This window comes from Strigops habroptila, chromosome 6 (genome assembly GCF_004027225.2).
Source record: "Strigops habroptila isolate Jane chromosome 6, bStrHab1.2.pri, whole genome shotgun sequence".
Taxonomy (NCBI): Eukaryota; Metazoa; Chordata; class Aves; order Psittaciformes; family Psittacidae; genus Strigops; species Strigops habroptila.
In genome coordinates, this window is record NC_044282.2 from 11978981 (window position 1) to 12005564 (window position 26584).

The 26584-nt window shown below is 37.2% G+C and overlaps 1 protein-coding gene across 2 annotated transcripts in view; it reads right to left on the reverse strand.

The window, feature by feature from the left end:
• NT5DC1 (5'-nucleotidase domain containing 1) overlaps nucleotides 1-26584 on the reverse strand; it is a 126784-nt gene that overhangs the window by 38737 nt on the left and 61463 nt on the right. For both annotated transcript variants that reach the window (XM_030489746.1, XM_030489745.1), the window contains exons 7-8: nucleotides 6040-6214; nucleotides 2932-3029 (exon numbers count right to left, since the gene is read on the reverse strand). In XM_030489746.1, the coding sequence (XP_030345606.1) occupies nucleotides 2932-3029; nucleotides 6040-6214 (273 nt within the window). The remainder of the gene's footprint in view (nucleotides 1-2931; nucleotides 3030-6039; nucleotides 6215-26584) is intronic.

Genomic DNA, 26584 nt, shown 5'->3' on the forward strand with positions numbered 1-26584 from the left:
ATAATTTTCCATGGTTTCTGAAGGGATTAGTTCTAAAATTACTTGTCTACTGAAAAAACATTTCTGCAAAGCAGTTATCTGATATTACATTTCTAGACAATGCCTTCTTTGTCATCTTGTCCTGTTTCTCGTCCACTGTCAAATGTTTACTGAACACAGTCTTCTTTTTGAAATTATTCACTGAAAAGAATTTATCATTCTCTTTAGACAAATTCAAAACCTTTCCTTTAGTAAATCTGCAGCAAAAATCCTGTTATATACTAACAACATTTAGCTCCAGTACACAATGCAACATTTGGGGTGTTTGAAATTAAGGACACAAACCATATTTTGTGCCTTGAGTCTATTTAAAACAATTCCCTTGGAATAGAAGGCAATACGGTTTTATTAGGAATTTATTCTAATTCAGACCCACTGATGGATGGAAGAACATGGCTGAAACTCAGCCCTGGAGGAATGGATAGGAATGATAAACAGTTATTTCAGTTCATTTTCTGAAACAAATTTCTTCAAGGAATAAGCTTTGTTTCACTTACTGGAACTTTTTTCCCCTAAATTACACTAACAAAAGTTTACTCTTTGTGTTTTAAGAAAATATTTCCTATGAGGTCTACTTCTATACTTTTTCCTATTTCAAAGTAAAACCAAGGAAATTTTGTCTTCCTGATACATTATGTCCAGTGCTGTCAGAAGAGAGAGGGTCTGAAGCACAGTAGCTGATCTCTTCTTTAGCTTGAAATTTATAGTGGCAAATGGAAGACAGAAACTAGAAACTGGAATTTTGAATTTTCAGTGATTCTGATATAAAAGAAAGCTTTAAAAAAACCTCTGGAAACCACTTCCCCTTCTCCCCCACCTCCCTCCCCCCATGTATTAGAAGTTCCATCATATGCTGTTTCAGAAATGAACTGTGTTCTTTGGTATATGCAGTGACTGGATGGAACAATCAGTGCCTACCCTGAAGCTATACGGTGGTTGTTAGGAGCACAGAGGAAGGGCAGTAAAAGATACATTATAAAAACATATTATTATTCTGGAAATTTTCTCATAGAATTGCTCCTATTTTGATGGTTTAAACTTCACGTACTCTTGAAGAAGCTCTTCACTACTTCAAAACATGTCTCTAAAAACCTGTCCTGTATGTGTAAGTCTTTGCTTTGAATCTTCTGGTTGGTCTTTAAGAAACTAGTTACTGTCAATTGAATACAAATATATTAAAAAAAAAAAGTCCACTCACAGGTTAGTAGTTTCAGCAAATTATTTACCTGATGATTGCTTTAGTTACATTTGTGTCCCATATCTATTTCGATACATGAGGTCTCTACAACTCCATTCTATTCTGCATTACTAAAGTATTCATGTAATGAGTGATGAACTCTCACGTGAGCCTCTTCGCAATGCCAAAATATAAAGTAAATGAAAACCAGTCAGTAAGAGGACTCAGGAAATGCTGTTCCTGACTGAATGCATAAGAAAGAAACAACTTCATCAAACTCAGTACTTAGAATCTAATAAGGTGGTAAAGTTAATGCTACACAATATTTCTCAATGCAGACAGTAATTTCAAGTCTTCTTTCTTTATTCTGCCCTTGTTTGCACAAAAAGTCCCCTTGACGAAATATCTTGGAGTTCTTTGGCTGTCTACTAAATTTACTAAAACTGGCCAACAGGTTCAAAAGTTGCTGGCTGGACTACTGACAGAGGGACACAGCAGGATTTCCTTAGGAAGTCAGGCTAATCAGATTGTTTAAAAAATATCTAAAGTGAATTACGTTTTATTTTCAATTTGCATTATATGAAACTAAATAAAAGGCTTGAAGAACTGAGCCTTTTCTCACCTTTTCTGCCCCTCCCTCCCCACCTTCATATAAATAGTTTCAATTTCCCTTCTGAGCTTATTTTTTCTCAGATTGTCAACTTGGCACTTTCCAATTTGAACTAATCCTTTAAAAAGCACATTTAGGATATTTCTTACTTATTTTCCTATATAAATATGTGAAACATTAAAATACAGTTTCAATATAAATTTCCACTGCTCATTTTAGTTTTACTTAGAAGTTCCACAGGCAAAATTTCTTTTGGGCTAGAGCATCTGACTTTCCTGTCATAAAATGCTAAAATACATTCAATATATGCTGACTTATGCTATTCTGGATATAGGATTGATTTTCAAGTAACAATTAATCATAATGTATTTACCAAACTATGGAAAAATTAACTGTCTTCAGCCATGTTACTATTGTTATTTGTAGTTCAATGAACACCACTCTTATAAATGTCTTTTGTCACAACCTTAATTACCTAATGGACAGCATTGCCAAGTGTTTCAGATTGTTTCAATTAAGCTGAGTACAGGGGTACTTCCTTTTCACCTACTATGTCATTATTTAGCCAAAGTACACACATTTAAAACTAGATTTCCACCATAAACCATTTCCTTCAGCCTTGTAATTTTATTTGTATCATTCTTTGAATTTCCTTTAAGTTCTTGAAAAATTTTTTTTTTTTTTTGACTTGATGATATTAAAGGTCTTTTCCAATGTAGTTGATTCTATGATTCATTTTCTCTGTATGACCTTGGCAGCACAGTAAAGGATTCTTACTCTTTCATTAATGATGCAATACCTAAGCCCCAATGCCATTTTTAATCCCTGTTGCAGCTCTGCCTTTTCATTGTCCTCATCTCTGTAATTCCTAATTTCTCAGTCGTCTGAGAATTTTTTACTAATATCTCTGGAAGAGTCTTGTGTAGAGTCCACTTCCCCCCCCCCCAAGCTATATTTCCAAAATATGTGTTCCTGTTGCCCAGTCCTCTTACTTTTCTCTTTTCTTTTTCATTGTCTCTATTTATTTATTTATGTACGTATGTATTTATTCATTTATTTAAAATAGAGGTAAGCAGATGAGAAGGGAGTCACGACTGCAACTTACCAAGTGTTCGGAAAGGTCTTTGGTTTGGGGTATGGGAGAAGAAACCAGGTTTCAAAGCATTTGTGATCACAATGTCAAAATATTCTTCAAAATTGTTTCTAGAAAGTAAAGAAAATTGAATTAAACTCATGAAGTAGCTAGGATGTCACTAAGTACACTTTAAGATTTAACAAAATGCCAAAGCACCTTTTTAAGGCACCTTTTTCTGTCACTTTTTTCCCAATGCTTGCTCAGTGTCACTACTAGCCTTCTTTTCCCGAGGTTGTAAAAAGTGAGAAGACAGCTGGCTGAGAACCCACAGGGCTGATGGATACTCTTGCATGGAACAAAGAAGTCACAGATGGCAAATCCAGGACGGGCACAGGCCCTAAAATACTATCAACAGTAGAGGAAGTTTACTGGAAGTAAAGTAGCTAACTGTGTAATTTTCAAATAATCCACAATCTCCCATGAGAATGAGATATTTTAACAAAAAACTGTATGTTCTCCCTATAAGCTTATCTTCAAGCTCTTATTTTGTGTTCTTAATTACATTCCAGCCTTAAAATAGAATCTTTTTAAATTTCCTTCTTCTAATGAGTAACAAATCTCTTGTACAAAGCTACTGATTTTACAAGAGCCTGCACCTTGTGTTACATTGCTACGTAACATTATACATGATAAAATCTGTTCCACTTACCCCTTGTGCTTGGTATAGTGACCTGTGATTACAGTAAATGGCTAAGACAAAGGGTAGGATGTATCTCAAATAACATTAGCCATCCAAAAATTGCATGCTGAATTAACAGCTTGTGATCTACACCACAGACAGAGCCAATGAAGAAACATTCACATTCTTAGAAGGCAATTCTTCCCACTTATTTCAGACATAATTCTATGGTACAGAATGCCAGGATGATGGCCAGTGTTTTCTCCCCACTAACCACAGAGGGAATCAAAATGACCAGCTTCAAAAAATTACTTGCTTTTAGGAAGTGAAACAGTGAAACTATGTGATGATTGACTTGTCCTTAGGTGTGCTCCTGCCAACACTAAAACAGTTAAGTGGACATGCATTCTCATGGCAGGTAAGCCTGAAAAGTCACACCATGATGTTGCTACTTGTGTGAATGAACTGCCACTTGCTTCTGCAGCTTTACGTACCTTCTACACTGATCCCAGCAATACATGTGTGCTCTGCCTGGGAAATGGTTCTCATTTTATTTCCAAAGGAGATTTTCTCTTCGACTTCCTCTCTCCTTACTTGTTAAGGACAACTTGGTCAAATGATACACTTCAGCATGATTTTCTCAGCACTGGTTTTGTGTGGACAATAATTTCTTAGCCAAAAAGGAACTTCTTGAATAGTGTGCAAAAATGTTAACAGTTACAAGGTAAGGATAGTAGGAGTAAGAGGCTAAAACTTCACACATATCTCTGCTTCTCATCTTTATTCCTAGGTTTTTCTTTTTTTAATATCTGAACTTCTCAGTGTCATATTGATTAGGGAAAGAAATTAATAAAGGACTACACAGACATAATTTGTAAGGGTTGATATCAAGAATAAAATGCAGTTAGCCCAGTCTAATGAAAGTTAAGGGCAGACATAATAGGTGTGAACCTAGAATATATTCCAGGACTGCAAAAACTAGCACGGATGTGTAGAGTCTTATTGTCTGATATAAGAAGCATGGAACAAACAAAAGGAACTACAAGTTTATAATTATTTTCAGGAAAAAAAGACTTCAGTAACGTCTGATGGACACTGGAGTACTTGTTTCTCCAGAAGATGTACTGGAAGCCACATTGCATGAGTCACTGGAAAATATGATTGTAATAAACATTGCAGAACATCCTACACTTATGTGGAAAAAGAGTGATCCAGTATCCTTCTAGCAGACATCTCTTTTCTGTCTTTTGAGAGGCAACTGACCCTCTCTGCTACCTTGTTTACCATCTTCCAGTAGGATCCCAACAGCTGCCTTAAACACCTGAAACATTATTCACCAAGGAAATGAAACTCAAAATCATTGTATGTGGCCAAGAATTTAGTTTCATACCAACTTTTAATTCAGAAAACAACTAGACAGTTCTAAACAAAAAAGTTCATACACAGGCATCTTACTCATAAGCATAACTGATTTTTGTGAGGAGGTAGATTTTCTCCTCAAAAGAGCAATTATAACTGTTCATGCAAAGCAGTGACAGCTGGCACAGCTGGTGCTCCTTTTTGCATTCAGCCCAGAGAATATAAAAGAGAGCGAAACTGGCAGGACTGGTGTTGGAAGGTAGCTCTGTTTTCACCTTACCTGTGGTTTTCTTATTGTGTTGCTGTATTCACTCTCCTGTTTTTGCCCATCCAGACAGCCAAGGTTGGCTTGCATTGCACTACCTTGTTTCTTTGATTCATTTATTAAATAGTCTTACCACATCACCCACCTAGCTATTTTGCATCACTGATTAATTCATTTCTAGGGGTGTAAGTGATAGCTCTGCTGAATTTCACTGAATTTGACTTGAACAGTCATGTTCTTAACAATACAGCTAAAAATATCTGTTGTGACGAGCAACTGCAATCTTAACCAATTGCCAAGTGCAATGAACTACCTGTTTTATCTTTTCTGCTGTGGTCTGTAAACGCACATTTCTCATGCACAGCCATCTCTTAGAAAACCCCACTGGGAAGAAGCATTTGTAAGCTTTTACATGCACATTTACTGTCAGGAAATGAAATATTACTACTACTTGCACTCACCAATGGAGAAGCACAGAAAGGAAGTGAAAGGAAGTGACTTGAATAAGACAGTCTAGCAAAAACTTATGATAAAATTGGGATTCAGATGATATAATGGCTGTGGGCCTGAAAGATATTCCCTGTCATCTTCAATCCCGTCATGATGCTCAGAAAAGATGAAGGATATTAATGTGCTGTGAATCAGATACAGCTCACAGCCTCACAGATGGACTACTTTGCCTCAAGTACCCTATAATACTCTACAAGAGAGAGGCCCACCAGAAACCTCAGATCCAAATAATTCACAACACGTAAAGAAACTCAAATTAACTTCCCTATAGCTCAGGCTTATCTGCTATCTGGCAGGTATAATTTGAAATGGACGTTGCACTTACCCAAGAATATGTTCACACAGGAGCCTGCAATAGTCACTGTGAGAACTAGTAATTAGTAGCAGAATCTTCCCAGCACTCTTCAGTTGTTTCAGCCACTTTTTTACAGACTCGGGACATCTTTGTAAATATTTGTCTGGATGATTTTTCACTTCTGGGAAATACGTACCACAGTCTTCTAAAAAATTAAAACATAATAATGTATTATCCAATCCTGCTCACAAACTGCTTCATCCACACAACAAATATCCTTTTATGTGCAAGAAACACAATTTTAAAAAGGCAAAGAAGCAAAGTTTAAAATTTTCCCTGGGCTGTAACTCAATTTAAACCAAAAACCCAATCAAACCAAGAGGATACACTGCAGCAGAAATAACTTTGTATGATTTTTTTATTATGGAATTTTCATAGCTATTTTGTTTGATGTTCTTTTGCTCATAAAAGTAAATAAATATAAATTACAGACTGTAGTCTTACAAAGCAAATAATTACTTCCTGTTGCAGTTGCTCAATTTGTGGATACTCAATTTGTGATTTAAAAGTTAGTTTAATGCTTAGAAAATGGGAAGGACCTGAAATTCCTAAGAACATCTGTTCAGTTATTTCTGACACTTCAGGTTAGCATTGTCTGATCAATAACACCGCTTTAAATATTTTTGCATTTTTCATAACTAGCACTATGAAAGGTGATAAAACTTGCAAAGACTCACATGTAGAACACTGGGAATAGATTCAAGCGTGCCCTCCCCCCCCCCCGATTCCAGTTCCAGCTTCAATAATGCTCTTTGCTGAATATAACAGCAAAGGAATTTTGCAAATACACTTGGAATGTAAAATTTTAAGAAGTGTGCAATAACACTAAGTTGGCAGTAAAAGTTACCTATTCATTAAAGTCACCAATAACCCATAGCTGATTAACCCAAGTTGTCAAATTAACATTAAACTTACCTTTTTTATCATTCCTATGATCTAAGACTACATACTATCTCTGTGTTCAAACCTACTATAACCGAAAATGTCAAGCTAGTTAAAGATCTAAAAAGAAATGTAATAATTGTAGAGACAGAAATGATACCAAGTATTTGGCTCTTGGGGTGTGTGTTATACTATAATGAACATCATCATAGAAGATTATTTTTCTTCCAGCATTTGTTCTATATGCAACTGTCTGTGGTCAACTTTGCTGAATGATTTAATAAATCCCAGACATTACTTAGCCTTCTGGTATGTGAGTAATGCTGTTCTCTAGTTTGAAAAAATAAGATTTAAACCACTTGAACTTTAGCTATTTAATGAGAGAGAACATGTATGTTTGAAACACTAGTATCAAAGAAAGACTGAAAGTGCCTGGGTGCTAAACATAGAACTATTTCATAAATTACACACTCAAACACCTACAGATGACAGGGAAAAAAGTCTCCCAAAAGAAGTTCTGAACTGATTGTTATCACTGCAACTAGACAGGAGGCAAAAGTATCTTATTCTGTACTGTAACTTGAAAGATGTCTTCACAATAGCTAGAGAGCAGACTACTATATCTGAGGACAGTCTCTCAAGCAAAATTTCCCAACTCATAACCAGGTCACTATTCCAGCTCTTCACAGTATTTAGGTCAGGCTGTGTAATAGCCTATACCAGGGAAATATGAGCCTGTTCCTGCCGCCAGCATTAATGCCATGACATTTGCCTTGAGGGCTAGCCAAGACCAATGATTTTTTTTTTATTAAAATAAGCTGATTTACAAGAGAAGGTTACTTGTAGTGTTCCCTCTTTCCCTTCCCCCTGCCCCCTCCCCTCCCTTTCTTGGGGTATGAATAATGAATATTATTTGGGGTTTGCAATATAGTTTTTTGGAGTAGAAACTGCATTTTTTTCCCCCCAGCACTATCATTAGTAATTATATTCCATATGCTATGCTATGACAATTTTAATTTGATGTTTTGGAAAATGCACAATATTATATGAGAATGAAGGGGGACACAAACAAAGCAGGCTTGGCATTATCTCTCACAGGTTCAAACCATTATAAGAAAGATGGCAAAGTTCATTTACATATACAGGGTAAAAAGATCTGGTTTAGATATGAACTGTACTGTTGGACACTTTGTTTTTCTTTCCTTATCAAAAGCCTCCCACCCTCCACTGACCATTCTTTGATGTGCAACTAATTTAAAGACTTTGAGCTAATTTACTCCACACTGTATTTTTTGTCCACACTCTGTGCAGTATCTGCTATGTGATAAATCTATAATATTTGGCCTTTTGAGTTACATCTGCATTGGAAAAGGTCAACAGCTCTGGATTCAACATATGAATTGAAAGTGAGTCTTGTCGTTTTGCATCCAGACCCTGAAGCCCAGCTGTTAATTGCAGACAAACAATCAGTTCCTGACACTGGGATCTGAATTTCGCCTCTGGGCTGTTTGCCATATGAGGCAGAAGTACCTTAGAAGAACCCTCATTAAAGCATACTCTACTGCAATTAGGCCAACATGGCCCAGGAGAGTAGAGTTTAACTTAATTCCTAACATACTATTGCATCTGGTGAAGACAGTTTTGTTGAATACATACTCATACCTGTAAAGGAGTTTAATCAACAAAACTTGCAAGATTTTATTGAAAGCCAAATAAAATAAAAGCTGAAAACCTTGCTTGTTATCCCAGGCCAAGAGCCAGTTTTGGCAAGGTCAGCAGAGCCACAGGCACCTTGTTGGCAAAAAGAGTTGTGGAAGTTTTAACATGTGATGGAGAAATAGCAGTATGTCAAGCCTTCACAATCAAATGGAATGACCTGACAGTGGGAAACGAAGCATTTTTTTCCAAGGGTATATATTACTACTATGACATATGCTACACTTGGTTTTCCTAAAGCAGGAAACCCAAAAGAGTAATAAGAAAACTCTATCAAGCAAAGAGTCAGTAAGAAATCAGAAAATAACTCATTTTAGCAGAGCCAACAGAGGAAAGACAAAAGTGAGTTAATTGTAGTAAAAGTGATTTGATGCAACTGTCACACAGTTCTGCTCTCAAAAAACCCCAAAAAAGTAATTCTTCAGAAAAACACCATTCTTGAGAAATAAGAAACGTCTCTAGCCTGCAGGACCTTCCTGAAAATGGTTATGGACTATCCAAGTTTCAAAATGCTCTTAAAAGTGGAGCTGTAATCATGCTTTAGAGAATCTTTGTTGGTCCAGAAATTCATTGTTATTAAAATGGGGAACTTGTGGTTACCAATACAACTGCCAGTCTGCCGTCTGTACACTGCCTAAAATATAATCTCTACATTTTAATTTGTTTTATGAATATCACTTAACATACAGCTATATGGACACAGAGATGTATTACTGTGTACCCTCAAAGCAGTGAAAGCAAAACAACAACGACAAATGTCCCAACTTTCACCTTGAATGTCTCTATTGTTTTCAGTTGTCTGCATGCATGCTGAAGCCTACACTAGCAACCTCTGGCTCTTTGGCAGTGTGAACACTTTTTCAAATATACGAAAGCATTTCATTAAAAAATAAATAGAAACAAGAAGACCATGACAATGAACATAACAATCAACATATTTATCCCCTGTGATTGTATAAGAAAACTTAATCTAATGATGTGGAGCAGGAAAGAAAATGTGCATTTTATGCACAACTTTGTAGCTTATTACGTGTATGTTGCCATGGAGCAAATACAGTTTTTTCAATTTCCATTCTTGCTACTAAACAACTTGGAGCGTATCTGAAATCTCTGCAATACATCTAGGGATAGCAAATTAGCAACTAGTCTCTGTAGGGATTAATAATCATCTTCTAAATACACTTTCAAAAAAAATAATTGTCTTTATAGTCCATTAAGTATCCTTTCAGAAAAATATATTTACTTTTTAAACAGAAGACAGAAATACAAGCAATTAAAATGAGTTGTCTAGAACTGCCACATATAAAAGCCTTGCCTGAGCCCCTTATCGGATCTATGTCCTGTTGTACTTTCAAAGCAATATCATTTCCTCTATGTATATTAGCAGAGGTTCCTTCAGTGTCCAGTTTGGGCTTTATTTTTTTCTTGTCTCATCTGACACTGTAATTTGATCAAGATGTACTTTGTATCATTTTGCCTTACAGTTTAATTGCTTGTAATTCAGCTCTGATAGCTAGTGTGATGGGAATTTTGTACAGCTGGAAATGCAGAACCCCCAGACCAAACTCAGAAAGAGGCGAAACAATGCTTGACGAGACTTGCAGAAGTCCATCAGCACAGACAATAATCCAGTCTTTAATCCAACTCCTCTACTACAGTCGCAAAATTACTTTATTGAAGTATGCAGTTTGATGTTCTAATATAATACCTCTATTTGGGGAAAAAATAATTGTATTTTTCTCTTGTGCTCTTTATTACACCACTTCTCCTTGGCAGGGTCAGTTTACACCCTACTGGCTCTGGACTCACTTGGACTCAATGTCTGTAAATCCACACTGCCAGGACACTGCAGTTTTCATCCCTTAACTGTTATTTGGATTATAAAAAAGGCAAATGTTTAAGATGCATGTCTCTGGCAAGGTTTCAGAACAGAATTCAAACACAGGAACACAGTGTATTTTTCAGTATTGTCACTGCTTCTAAGGGGCACCTACTTGATTGAATTAAAAAGAATTTATCCACTATTTATACGATTTAGCTAAGCACAGAGGTATGAGGCTAAAAAAGTCCCTAGACTAAAGAATTCAGCCAAGAAAAATAAACTTTCAGCTGCCAATTTGTAGCTTGTATTTAGTGGCTTTAACAACTAACCATCCCTTACAACGAAAGTAGTATTTGGGAATGTCACTTTTCTCTCCTTTAGATTCAAAGGCAATTCAACAGTTTATCAATACCCATAGGCAGATTCTCTGCAGCTCTGGTGCATCTAAGAACTTATAGGTAAGTTGCAGTTACTATTTGATAAACAGAGTAGAGCTGAAATAAAATGTTACTATCCACAGTGATGCAGACAACTATATTCATTGTATACTGCTTTCCACTGTGGTCCTGCAGCACTTGCGTTTTTAGAGTGAGCAGAGACATTTCTTTGACCATTGTCTTGTTCTCTTGTCTAAATAAACATATCCAACAACTAACATGAGTGTTCAAGAGAAACACATGAAAAATACCTTCATTACAGAAGATTTTTCAAAATAATTGCCATTTCATCTAATTAAAGCAAGTAGAGGAGAAAGGGGGTGATGGCTAAAATTACATTAGACAAGTCGTCTTTCATTTCCTTTCATTGAAGCTCAAGTGTGTATTCTAATAGGAGCAGCAGAAGCAAAATGAGAGAGGGAAGGAAATGTTAACATAAAGCAAGATAAGAAAGTAGAGTGAAGCATGAAACAGAGATGATTGGGCAAAATATGGTTACATTCTGGAGGCCTGGGTTCAGGCAGTTATCAGGAACAGGGAGCAGCAGGAAGAGATAAATCATCCTTTTCCTTCCCCTAGGAGATAAAGATGTTTAAAAACAGAATACAAGGATGAGAGTTCAGTAAGATAGGAGGTTAGGAAGAGGCAAATGTCATAAGAGCTAAAAAGAAGTGTCACGCTTGTCAAATATTCTGTATTTTTATGTTATCCACAATTGTTTCAATTCCTTACTGTACAGTTTCTTAACAGACCAAAGGGTTAAGGATCCTGGTCCCGTTCAGGCAGGAAGAATACTAGCTATTTATACCTCTGAGTTAACTAGGAGCAGACACAGACATGAGAAGAGGATACAGAGTTTGAAGACAAAGGAGATGTTAGTATTATGCTACCAAATCTCTCGTTCTCACATCAAAAAAAGTGAGAAGCAGTATTTCTGGGAGGAGAGAAGTTGGAAAAAAAAAAAAAAGGGAGTATGAGTGGGTTGGCCAATAGAGACCAGGAATTCAGAATGACACCTCTGTGAGTTGCTGCCTATCATGAGGCTGAATTTGGCAGCATGAGGAACCTCTGCTTGCTGTAGCTAAGAATTAGCTTGTGTACCCAGATGTATGACGGCTGCCTACCAAAGCAGAGTATCTTTCAAGCTACTCTTGTATGTACAAGTGGAATAGAACAGGAAAGGTTAAAAAATGGCAGAAATCAGACAGAAGATAGAAGCTAGGAAATATGAAAAGAAATTCAAAATAGACCAGTATTAAGGTTAACTTGTATTCTATTAATAGTGCATACCCATTGATAGGGAACATGTATCAGTATGTCAAATCAAATTAAAGTGAAAACTTTTCCTCCTATGTTCTCAGGAAAGTAAGGATTTTTATGATTGCAAAATCGATGCTTTGCAGTGGCACTTCAGTTGTGAACAAATCACATTATCAATGGAAATACAGGATCAACTGATCCTACATTTGCCTCTTTTGCCTATGTATCTATTAAAGAAAATGTTTACAGCTCATATAACATTAACGTTCTCAATATTTTTAGCAACATCTAGCTCTGATCAGGCAGAAATAGATCACATTTTCTAAAATAATAACTATTTTCCAGTGATGACAACTCCATGTTCACCTTGATAAATTCCAAGGGGATGACTATAAGGTGAGGATCTGTGGTGGTCTAGGGAAAACATGACTACTTTTATTAATAGTGACTGCAGGGCCATATAAATATTTAATATACTGAACGAAACACTTCAGCAGAACATACACAAAACATCACCTCTGCAAGCATTTCACAGGGCACTTCCTCTTCTACTCATTTTCTACTTCTGTGGCCTACAAGAAGCTTACTGCAAAATTTAAAATGCTTTGGTAGCTAAAGATAGGATTCAAGCTAAAAGGAGGCTGAACAACTAGAATTATTCTAAGGAAGCCAAGAGCAGCTGTTCTTTCTCCTGGTCTGATATAACAAGGCAGGAACCAACATGCTCCCTCCCATCCTTGTATTTCTGAGGTGAGATTCCCATGCCAAAGGCTGTCAGAAACAGCACAGGACTTTTAGCTATATTTAAATGGAAGTCACGATGTCAAAATTGGAGGCTATTGCTGCTCTGCCATCTCTTAGCTAAACATCACACCCCCACCCTGTTATCTGCATTTCACAGTGGACTGAAGACCTATGATAGCCAGCCCAGAACTTAAAGTCTGCAGGTTTCAGGGCTGGCCCTAACCAAAGTCAGCTTCAAGGTGAGGCTGTATCTTTTCATGAAAACATACCCTGTTAACTACGTTTTACCAAAAGCCTTTCAAGCAATCTTAAAAACAACCATTTCCTGACACCCCCTTTTCCCTCCTATCTGAAAGAACAACCCCATTCAGTCTACCCCTAATCTTAACCCTCTTGCTTCCTAGTCCTGCCCTATCTCCCATTGCATCAGCAGCATTCTGGGTGCAGAATGGTCAAAGCTCCTAGAAGGGTAATGCCACAGCCAGACGCTTGTATGTCTTTTTGCAAGTAGAATTATTCTTGCTTCTTGTTGAGGTCCATGGACAGTGAAAGCCAGGCTATTTTCGTATCTGATCTGTTTTTATCAGTATTCCCAGATGGCTGAGACCAGTCCAGATCACTTCTACCTTGCTGATACTCCCACTGCCAGAGTTAGCCCAACTGTGCAATCCTTGTCCTGTCTCATCCCATGCTTGCAGACCCCTTCCTTTAGTAAACGGTAATAACACAAATTAAAAAGTAATGAGAAACACATGGTGTGTGGCAAAGTTTGCAGGCTGACTTCATGAGGGCTGCTAACACATGGTATTTGTTAGAAAGGTGTCTAATATGCGGGTAGTTTGGATGACCTTCTATAGTTTTGTATACACAAAACTTGGAAACAGCATTTGTTTTTTCTTTTCCTTCTGGTTTTATGCTAATATTTACATCAACATAGCAATGTTTCCACAGTACACTACAAAGCAGGAAGGATGTACTTTGGAGGTAGAAAAGCGTCTGTTGCTACATTTTAGAGGAAATTATTTCTTTCTCAAAATAATTCACTTCCTTTACATTACCATGCTACTCTGCAGTGTAAGAGACAAGATTTATCAAACCATATGAGATCAGTTAATTTCTGATGACACTCTTGTGACCCACGGGCTAAGCACTAAACCCAGGCAGAGGTAACTACTATTTGTTGGACAAACATATTCAATCAGCATGATTCTCCAGAACTTCATAATCCTTACTGCAATGTGAATCCCTACTGCAAAGCGAATATTCTGCAGGTAGAAAAATCTGTTTTGTTCCGTGGTCAAGAATGTTGTCTTATTGGATTCATGCAACACACTAACCTACACTGGAAGTGAAAGACAGAAAGGTGGTACAGTGATTACTCAAAGCAACAAAATCCACACTTTTTCTCCCATTAAAGATTTACATGGATCATTTGTTACAGAAGTATTGCCATGGTGTTAGCACTTATAGGGAGACAACCTATCAGTGGGAAATTATGATAAATATTCTGGAAATCTCCATCTTCACCTATACCGAGATTGCTGAAGTTACCCATCTTTATACATTCATTCATCACACAAGCTTGCTCTTTGCCATAGAAGTATATTTGAGAATATTCTTCTATATACATTATAACTATTTGCACTGAACACCTTCTTTTCACAACAAACTTTGCATACTTAAATGCCTGTTAAACTCTACCTGGGGTCAACACACACACCTTTAAAATACACCACCTGGTAAACACATAATAAAAAACCTGCAAAACAATTTAGGACAGAAGGATGAAATTGTTTTGTTCAACTGAATACAGCTAAGAAGGTGAGAAATGGGATCTGTTCAGGATGCTGCTGTAGTCTAAAAGAAATGCAGGCACCTAGTTAGACAAGAAGGAAAATATTAGAGTACATTTTTCTTTATACATCTGATCAGGTTTACTTGAGCCCATTGGCTTGCATGAAACATGCTGTTGTTTGGTGTGGAAATGAAATGCACAATGAAGAAATAAAACGCAGTCCATAGATATTTTATAACGACACCCAGGCCACAGATTGCTGATAAACAAACTAAAAGCTTCATAAACCAGTTCATGGATGACACTGCAGAAGTGTATTTCCAGTTTCCATGTATTAAATAAGCATTAACAGGAAGATGTAGCAAGAAGGGCCACCAGGATAAGACCCAAAGAGCTTAAGCGAGAAGAAGAGCTCGGTTACATTTAGACATTGCGGTGAGACCTAGTATAAAGGCATTCATTTATCTCTAAGAAGCCAGCACAGCTGGAGGAAACAAAACCTCCATGTGTGCATATATGTTTGCCATATAAATAGTTCAGCCATTTGGCATTGGAAAAAGGGAGATCAGCTTCCCTGAGTGGAAACTCTTCCTTTCAGGCTGTATTTCTCCAGTCCAACGTGCGGGTGGTGCCATCTAGCGAGGAGAGGACCCTGCTCTCCCGGAACCCCACTGGGTCCCAGCCCTGACGGCATCCTCGGGTGGGGAGCTGCACCGTCACCCTCAAACACCGCTGCTTCTCTGTTATCAAGAGCTATCAAACCATGGGCGTCATGGGAAGGACAAATCCCTGCTATTTCCTGGGCTCTTCATTTTTTTTTCTGATTTTTTTTTTTTCTTTTCTCTATTTATTTGCCTCCATGAAGGCAGAAGGCTGTTGGGAAATCCCCTACAATTTACAGACAAAATTTTTAAGACAGAACAGAACTGAAATGAGCAGTTTTACAAAAATGACCTCAAATGGCAATGATCCGCAAACAGCAACCATCAGAATGCTGTCTGTGAGGGAAAGCTTAATGGTAAAGACTCTGTGATTAGACAGCTTAAACATAAATCCAAGAGAGAAGTAATATCAATCTTGAAACATGCAGAAAACTCCTGCTTGGGGAAAAAAAGAAAAAGGAGTAATCTGTCCCCTGAGACAAAAGTCAATGAGTCAAGAAGCCGTGAACTTATACTTGTGCAAGCCTAGATTAAAGATGATAAGAAAGTTTCTAATTTTAAGGATATTGACGCACTGGAAAAGCTGCCTGAGAGGTCGCATGATCTTTATAAGTGCAGGTCTTTAAAAAGAGGCTAGAAAATTAACACCTAATCCACCCCTTAGGTAGTAGTCGCTAAATGCAAGATATCTTCTATAGTTCCTTAAAGTACTATGATTATGCATTACAGATGTATATGCACACCCATTGCATTAATAAGTAATGCTGGTGTCCATATTCATCCACCTCACCTATGGATAATGATGCCTATGATCATATCAGAAACAAAATTTCCTTGTAGGCAGTAAAATGAATGAACTCAGCAAGGAGCAGCAGCACAGCTTTTGACTTCTTGCTATTAATAACACAGGTTTTGCCAATCTGAACAATATACAAACTAAAGGTCTGTCAACTTCGACAAAACAAGAGAGAGACACAAACTGCTGATTTCATGCTACTTTCATTGCAGACCATCCCTCTCCCATTTGTACCTGCTAACTTCCCATGGGAAGGCCGAGAGGAACATTCCATTTCTAATGCCGTTTTTTTGAGCACAAAGATCTATTTATTCTATTGCAGTGCTATCAGCTTGAGAACAACAAAAAAAAAAAGCTGCTTTCTACAAATTTAACAAGATGTGCAGTCTCCATTAAGAATGCTTTAAAAAATTGAAAAACTAAACTTATTTTGTGCAAAACCTGTGTGTTGAGTTCATCACTCCCTTACAGAGAATGGAAAAAAAGAAATTATTTAAAACTATACCTAAAGCACTGTTGGAAAGGTTCTTGCTGGTCAGTCTGTCTACAAGAATTTTGGAGTTTAGAGCCTAGGGAAATCTATTTAAAAGTTATGAAGAAAAATCTTCCAGGTGCTCTATTTGTGATTCTGCATTCTTTTCTCTCCTGGTTTTACTCTTCATTCGTTTTAACATTATCCAAACAAGGGCAAAGAGTTGAAAAGTAAACTTGTAAATGTCACTTAATGTAAAATAGACCCCAAATAAACAGTGGATAGCCCAGATTAGTTCCAGGAGCAAGCATGAGGAAGAACAAGTGTTTCTATAAGGAGAATTGTGCAAGAAACAATTATGTTTATAATTTCTCACAAATTTCTCTAGATTCCAGATTTTCCCCTGACCTGCATTGAGTTTAAACAGAAGCCCTTAAAATACAGAAAAATAAGCAAGGGAGAAACACACATGCACACTGACTGGTACTTGCTTACTGTGCACAAGTCCATTTTGCAAGGCAGGCAGAAGTACTGTTTCTGCTGGAACACGGTTCCAGTCTGCTGAATCCTGGTGCTGACTTCATTTTGTTTTTGTGCTTTAATCTCACTTAGCTGACCCTTTCCACTTCATATGGCAACAGGGACTCAAACTTTACAATACCTTCTGCATGTGGGTATCTTAATCATCAAACCTGAAATTAGTCTCTGGCTCTGTATTTCAAGCTCATGCTTTGGAAATCTAAGACCAAAATTGCAACCTAAATCTGTCAGAAAAGGAATAATGTGAACACAGGCCTTCTTACATACCATATAAATATCTTAGGATACCTGATATGCTTGGTCTCTCCTTTTTTCTCATTCTAATCGGAAATTAATTAACTGTTAATGTGAGATTGTGTATCCTCACAGCCAGTTCCACTGCTATTTTCTTGCAAGAAGTACCTCAATTTTTTGTTTCTATGCCAGAGTTACAGAGATGCTAGCAAGGGAAATTCAAGTTGACAGCAATCTTGAAGAAACTTGCATGTTAAAGCAGCTATATTTATTTACATTTAGGACAGCGGAGTCCAAACTTTTTTGAAGATGCATTTGGATACATGTCTAAGTGTGCTCTGGCTTTGAAAGAGACCTCTTGCAGCAAGTGGATTGTACTCTGTACAAGTGGATAGACTGCATGTATTTAGACAAACCACTTTGATCTTTTAGGTCATTTATAGGCTCTATCAATTGAGAACTCTTGTCTGTATGATACCTCATGTATGCATGTCTGCAGCTGTTTCTGTTAATGCAAACTTCACAGGGCTCAATCTCTTAGGTCTCTTGCAGTGGCTGGCAGGCCTGGCAGTGGGTGGCTGGGAAGCCACACTGCTCATTACAGCAGTGGGCACTCCTGGGCATCCTCCCGCTATTCTCCTGGGTGGGTGGGCTGTGGTGCAGGAAGGTTTCCCTGAATCTCTACTGCTCCTCCATAGTCCTGTTCCAATTCTCTTCTCCTCGCACTATACCTTCAATTAAACACTTTGATGAGAAAAAATAAGGCAAGAGCCTGGTTACCACTTGAACTCGCACAAGGCTGCAAGGAAGAAAGTCCTGTCATTCAAATCCCACTTACACAGGGCTTAGCCAAACAGGACAGAATATTTATGAAAAGAAAACACTGCATGAACAATTTGCATTCATACATTTTAAATGTTTATAGAAGCAGCTTCCACTGAGCAACAAAACTCTTTCCTGAATATTTAGGAAGAAACCACACAAACAGCTCTTTTGTTTTCCAGACTGCAGGACTGGTTATTAAGTCCCAAGAAAACAGACCTGCAAGGAGTCATGTTTTCATGCAGCTCATGCAATGCAGAATGAATTTCTGCAAAAATGAGACTTAACATTTTAATCCTCCTTCACTTACTTTTTGGACTGACATCTGAACACTAATGTCAGAGTTTTGTGTTAATCTCATGTGTTATATAGGCTTTCTTCTATTACCTCTTTTCCACTAGAAGATGTGAATTGAACATAGAAAATGTATCTATAATTAATGCTGGTCTTAGTCTGCTTACAGTGATATAGGACACAAAAAAGAGCTCTCTATTTTTATCATTAAAATGCTCCTATCAGGACCAATCTTAAATTATATCACTCATAGTAGCTACATCACAATTGCTTTTTAAAAGGAATTTCCCTGTTGTATAAGGACTCAAGCAAGAAAGAAACAGAAGTAGAAATACGGCTTTTTCCTTTTTAAAAGGAAATTGTCAGGCACCAGAAACCATTTGAGTATCAAAGATGCAATTGTGTCTGATAATACCAGAGCTGCAGATCTTTCAGGAATTTGCCCATAAAAAGTATAAAAAAAAAATAATAATTAAATTGACTCTGAATTTATCTTTTTTACCTTCATATTCTTCCCATGGTTAGACAGCCAAAGTCTATGATATTAAAAGATGATGCTGGTTTTCTCTGAAAATTCAGAACTTTTGGCCTACAGTTTATGTCAGTATTCCTGTAAAAGTCAGGAAATCGAGTTTAATGCTGTTAGTGTTTATTCCCTTCACTCACAACATACAAGAAATAAGGTCTCTAATAAATCAAAGATGTTGGTGGTTTTGCCAGTAGTATGTTTTCTGTATTAACATGATCAAATATAAGATGTTAGAGTGAGGATGAAACACAAGGTCTGCATCCAGCTTATAACTTAAACCTGCCTTTTGCAGAAATTCAAACTGTGGTGATATAGTTTTACTGCTGGCTAGAATGACTAAATGTACAATAAAAACTACACTAGAAAGTAAAATAGAGGAACGTGTAAGACAGCAATTATAAAATAGTCAAGTGGAAAAATATCTGACAGTCTAGAAGAATGTTTTCACAAGTGAGAACAACCAAAATCCATGCAATAGTCTCTTGTGGACAGATTTGGCACAGGTAGGACTGGAACAACAGTCAATATTTAGGTAAGCTGCAATATGACTGGAAAAATTAGTCAACTGTGAGATGCCTTGATGTGGTAGCTATTTGGATGCCAAAGATGAATTCCCAGTGTGTGATTATAATATGACTGGTTGCTGTCCATGAAATCAGTAAAGTGTCTGCATTTATAGACTAGAATCATTCACCTACAGAAATGTTAGAAAGTATGAGGACAGCATCACATGCTGTTATGAATGGAAAAATATAGAAAGGTTATAATATATTTTTTCTTGGAACTTTTATTTAACCTCATGCTCATTCATTATTAACTCACCACAATAACTGTGTTAATAAAAGTCTTTCCCGGTTGCATTCTTGCATAAATATTTTTGCCCAAAAAGTGGGAGTGCTACATAGAAACGTATCATGCCATAAGCTGTCTAAACAACTTCTATCTGCTACTTTCAAACTTTATACAGTTTGAGATGTGTGTAGCTGTTGGTACTTGACAATAGCTGACTGTGTACTATTGGGAGATTTTATAGATCAATAGAAGCATGCCTCTTAAGGATCTGTTCATATCCTTAAGACAAAATTCACACTGACTTCAGTGGGATAACGGTCTTCAAGGATTTTATTCCCCTAAATATGAGTCTGAGCATCAGTTACTGAAATTTTATACACTCAAAAGACACAAACTGATTTTGCTACTACTCCTGCTCTCATTTTCACGTCTGCATTGCAGATGGTTGTACGTGATCAAACAAGCAAATCTAACCAAGTGCCATCTGGCAGCTGAGAACTTGTACCTGCACACCTGCTTTCTTTTCTCCCTCGCTGAGGCAAACGTTTTATTTCACTGTGGGGACAGCTTTAACGTGCACATATGTGATCAGTCACTCCATCTCACCTGACAGGCAGTAAATTTTTATGCCATTTGCAAGCCCAGGAACATGCCCCATTTAACATGCCAATCTAAAAACACCTTTTAAGTGCTCATCTGGGAAGTTTAAACTCTTCCTTTCCAGCTTCTTTAGAATGTCCTTTATGTGAGCAAAACAAAATGGATATAGAGATGATTGCAGGCGTGTAGGACTGGGAAAGGCATTCTGACTTATTAAGCCCAGAGAACTAAACCAAACAGGTGACAGTATTTCCCCACAGTGCAGTAAGAAGCTTGTCTGAGTGACTTACAATCTTAGGCATGCAAGAAACTTCAACTGCTACATACTCTATACAATATGTGTCATATGTTACTCAGTCAAACTTATTTGAGTTGTAAGCACCTATTTAAATCTAATGTAACTACATCACTCCAAATAAAAAAAATCAGAAAGCTGGCTTATTCAAAGTTTTCTGTCATGTTAAGGTAAAGAATTCTTTTTTTTCCCAAATAATGACATAATATGGAATACCAAATTCTTGTGTAGGAGGTTAGAACTGTCTTATACTGAGAATTATAACATGTCTTATACTGAGAATTATAACACGTCTTATACTGAGAAATTGAAAGAGTTTGTTTTTACAGAAATTTTTTGTTCAAGAGAAATTTCAGCTTTGTTATTCACCAATAATGTGTTTAGTAACAGCACCATTCTGATCTCAGTGAGAGAGCAACTGAAGTATGTAATAAACTACTAAAATTGATACAAGTACTTTGGATAGCTATAAACTGTTATATCTCTATCAATACTTTTAATCTGCCTTTCCCAGGCAGCAGTAACTTCCTGCCTTTTCAAGTATTTTCTGTCACCTCCATTGCTATCCACACTACCTGTTCATGATGGCCTGGTCCTGATCCTTCAAAGAGTAACAGACAATTGTAATATTAATTTCACTGGGAGTAAGATTAAATCCTTAAAACACATCATGCCAGATGCACACAAGAAGTTGCCTTCTTTCCACAATTAGGTATTCTTAAACATAATTCCAGTTCAGTATCAAGGATAATTTATGTTCCCAAAATAGGTTTTCTAGAAATATTCTGGGAATGATTTAAATTAGAAGCTTACTTACATGCCATTCTGTTTTAGCTTAACAGATACAAATAGCTTTACATTATAAACAAAACCTAAAAACCAAAAAACAAGCTATGATTCCACATGAAAGTTCCAAAATGAGACTGACAAATTATTTTTCTTTAATTCTGTAAGCATAAAACTTGGAAATACTATGAAATAATGTAATGAAATGGCAGGATTATTTATAAGATGCCATTCAGAGGAATATAGGAAGGTATGTGTATTGCTCTGTGTCTTTACTGCAATGAAACCTTAGTGTGTGTCTGTGAAAACACTGATTGAATAAAATCTTATTTTACAATAAGATACCATAAGTTTTTTAAATAATTTTACAGATCTTGTAAAGAAAAAATTTTCTTATTCCTATGACATAATTAAATTATAAGCCTGGATACAAATGTCACCAATCACTGGCTCTGCTAAAACACCAGAGGGAGCAAGACTCACAGAGAAGTGAATGCTTTTATTGAGACTCTCCCGGCTACTGATGAAACAGTGTTTCATCATTTAGCAGGTATCTGAATTTAGTCACATCACCTGGAATGGCTGGGGGTACGCCAGTGAAGCAAAGCCCCTCAGCTTGTGATGAAAAACATAATAAGGATCCATGAAACAGCAGAAAAAGTGAGGTTGTGCTTCATTTGGATGGCTGCAGGTTTTTACACACTAAGTTTAACTGACTATGGGATGAAAAGCTAACAGCCTTGCTGTCTCTGTCTAATAAATATTATTTTGGTACAAACAGATTTTTACAGCTAGACTCACACTTGTCCTTCACAGCACAAACTCACAGACAGTTGTGAGTCACACCTCCTTTAAGAAAGGATTATAAAAAAAAAAATAATCAAACCCACCTATGCAATGAACTGAATTACTTGGTAAAACCACATTCCTTTGTTCTCCATTAAGGACTAAAGCTAGGCAAGGCTCAAAAAGAAAAAGCTCCCTAAATCAGTTGTCTCTCTGATGATTTGCGTCTGAAAAACCTAGACCTGAGTCAGAAATGACCTTGTTACTGAGTACTAACTGGGAACTGAAACTGCTCAGCTGCTCTTAAGGACTGACCAAGTGACAACAATATATGCATGCGCTGTTAATACTGTTTAAAATTTAGCAATGATAAAATCCTTCTAGGTCATTACCTTGGGCCCGGATTTGGCCAGAATCTTTGCCACGTTTAGAAAGATACTGTCCCTTAGAAATCCTGAAATATTTTCACCATATGTCAGAAGTGTCCATAGTTATCAGAAAAAAACCAGACTTCAGTAATATATACTTTTGAGCAATCAAGTGGCATCTTATATTGTGGGGTACTGAAATTATATGATTCAGAAGCTAAATAATGTATTACAAAGCCCCAAATGTTTCATGCGGTGCAGTAGACTTGGACATCTCTAACGATCACAAATTTGTTAAAATTCTCATACCTGTATTATGAAGCTTTACATCTACCTGTTGGACTGACCCAATAAATAGAAGAATTAGAAAGAAAGTTGTAAATAATTCTAATGTTTCACACTCAGCAGATAAAACTTTATATGAGCAATATATTAAGTGGTTAAGTGTCAAAGTACCTAGACCCAAAGTATTTTCCTGCTTCCAAAGTACAGCCTGAAAAAAAGGAAGATTGTCATGGTATGGCAGCAGGGTTGGAACTAGATGGTCTTAAGGTCCTTTCCAATCCTAACTATTCTATGATTCTGTGAGGCAACGTGAGGCCTATTGTGGTACAAGCACAGGTTTGTGACTGGGCAGTGACCACAATGTTTCAGCTCCCACACATGTCATGGCAGCTGTCATTCTGGAGGTACCTTTTAATCTAAAGTACCAAGCTCACGCATTCCCAGGCATTCAGTGCAGTTATGTGAGCCTAAAGTTTCTGTGAGAAGCCACTTGACTTCTCTTTTGGTTTGGATCATGAGTATTTACCATGTTCAACTGGAGCCCTTTTGCTTTCTCATGCATCTGATTCAGTGGCAGCTTGTGGTGAGAGGGCTCCAGGCCAGTGCTGTTGGCAAATCTCATTCATATCATGACAGCCACCTCCGCATGGGACAGCCTTGCAACGCAGCTTGTTCTAATGCATCTTTTTCTCAGACAAATGATATTGCGACTACAGTTAGCGTGTAGTACAACTCCATCACCAAACTGGTATACCAGGTCTATAGAAGAAGAGTTTTTAAAGACTGGCAGGTATATTTGAATGAAAGAAATATATCTCTGCTTTCATAAACTCCACAGAGCATTTTTCCCTCTTTGTGGTAAGTAGAGAGGTCACTGTAATTAGGGAGTCTGTACTTTTCACCTGACCTTACTGAATAAACTTACTAGCTGTCGGATCACTTCACTTGCTCTTTCTTTAACTCCAGGACAGAGGCTGTCTGGCACCTATGCAGGCTACTGAGATCCAGCAGCGTCGTCACTGCTTCCCTACTTGAAACAATCCTTTTCAGCCCTCTCACATACCACACAGGTCTCGTAGTTCAACTCTCAAGCTCCCAGAGACCACAAAATATTTGGCAGTGCAACAGGTCTAAGATCTTTCCTGTTTGGTTTTGCTTAGGGCTCTATAAGGCAAACAGTTAGTGCAAAGGCACAGGAGACTTAAAGGATTTCAGCAGTGGTGTTCTCCCCCTGGGTTTCTTTTGCTCTCCATGCAGGCAGGTGGCTGATACCCTCCAGCCATTTGGAAGTTAGTTTCTTTCTGAAATACACATTAATACCACGTATTGGCTTTAATGCTGCAAGGTGGATGCATGCCATATGCCCAGTGATTGGACATATTTCACACTGTTTTAAAACTTACCAGCAAGACAGTTCAAGTCACCTTCTAAGATTGATGTAAGTTGCCAGGGTGATAACTCTGTGTTAAAGCAGTTATATGGCTTCCTGACAGATTTCTTTGACACTTACAATTCTCAAAAAATAGCACGTGATCGTGTATCATTTTTTGGTTTTAGCTTTGTCAGAAAATCAGATACCACTAGCATCAATATTTAGCAGACACTTACCTGCTTTTAATGGAAAATGATTTAAATTTTTTTTCAGCCTACTTAAACTGCACACATAACTTCTGGTTCCTTTTCCTCTCCCATCCTTTTCTAAGTCTTCTGGTTTGGTTTTTTTGTTTGTTTGTTTGTTTTATTCTGTTTTGAATCTTAAAAAGTAGTATAATCACAACACTATATATCCAGTTTCAAAGAACTTTATACATTTGACCATAAGAATTCACTCCGGGTTTCTATTTAGCAAGCAAGTTTATATTCAGCAAATCTCTGCTTTGGACTTACAAAGCAGTTTCAATAACTTCAAACTCTGTAAACGCAAAAATAAATGCATCTCAAAGTATCTATTTGATATAAAAAAACCTGTATGCAAACAACATTTCTTTTTTTCCTTTTTTTTCTTTTTTTTTTTTGGGGGGGGGGGGTGGTGTTTATATTGTCTCATTTTTCCAAACCAGTTTTCCTAACTTAATGCAGACACTGAGGCAGGTCCAGGTGGTGATTTAGAGTTAACACGGGTGCTAATTTTGCAGAGGGAACATCACAGAAAGGTCACTGTTAATGTTCTACTGGCAGCTAATTGATTCTGCTTAGGCTAAGTAATTAGCAAACTGAAGTGTACTGAATACATAAATAAATAATACTCCAAAAACCTAACCAAGTTACCTTTTAAATTAATTCATCCATCCCAAGAAATCCTGAAACAATTCACTGACAAGACTTATCCAAGAAGAACAGAAAATATTTTCCAGTTCATGAGGTCAGGAGTAAGTTGTTGGTGATCAAACAGACCTTTCATTATTAGTTTGTGGGATCCAGTAAGTATTTTTCTCTTGAATGGTTTTATTTTCCAGAATTGGGAAGTATTGGTTTCCTTCTCTCCCTTGCTAATGACTAAGATGCAGTGGCTCTGCTAGGCTGGTCAGAGGCACGAAGGCAAGAAGAATGTGTGATGTCTCCCACAGAGATTCTTTTCTCTGGACAATTTAAATGTGGCATGAAAGCAAGACCTGTCCAGGTCAGCTTTAAAAGGAAAGAGGATTCTCACCAGGGATTGTGGTTACCCTCAACACTTCATTTAAATCTCCTGGGAACACAAATATAAAATTCCATTAACAGCTTGCTATATTTTAGCTATCAAAACCAAAGCCCTAGTGTGCTTTATAATGCAGAGGAACAGCCAGGATATTGAGAATATTACTGGTTTTTTAATTAATGAAATCTACACCAGCAAAAATTTGGAATATTGTTTGAACCACAGAGGGGTACTAATTCCTCATTATCTTTACTTCTTTATTCTTTTTGTCATTTTTTTTCCTACCAGGAAATTTAGAACTAAAAATGAATAAACCAAGCATTGACAGTGTTACTTTATTAAAATATACTTCTTTCTCTCTTTCTTCCTTTTTTTTTTTTTTTTTTTAATTGCAACAAGAATGTCCCCTTGTTGTCACTCCTCTCAGGAACTAAACAATATTCACTTTTACTTCACTGCACCCCATGGAAGGGATCCATGCTGGAGCAGCCTGTTTCTGAAGGACTGCACTCCACGGAAGGGACCCAGCTTCAGTTCATCATTGAACCTAAGAGCGCATGCATTCAGATTCAATTCAAAAGAAAGTGTTTGAAGATGCTCATACTGTAACACTAGGAATGTTTCTGAATGTGCCCTTTTACAACTGTCCACAATTACACTGGTGTTAGAACATCTACAATGGTTTCTACTTACTGCAAAGACTGTTTCTGTGAAAGCTTTGCTTTGTTTGAGTTTCCGTATTGATTACCCTAATCTGTTTCCTTTTGCTGCACGAACATCTGCGGGTGCAAGCAGACGACTGGCAAAGTCTTGAAAATGTAAGAGATCATGGAGAATAGCAGTGCTGGGAACTCCTGTCTGCCTCCCACATCTTCCAAGGCAGATTTCCATTGCCTTCATCACACTGTCATGAAGAAGAGTCAGAAGCTCCCAAAGCAGTTAATGCCAGCACTGATGGGT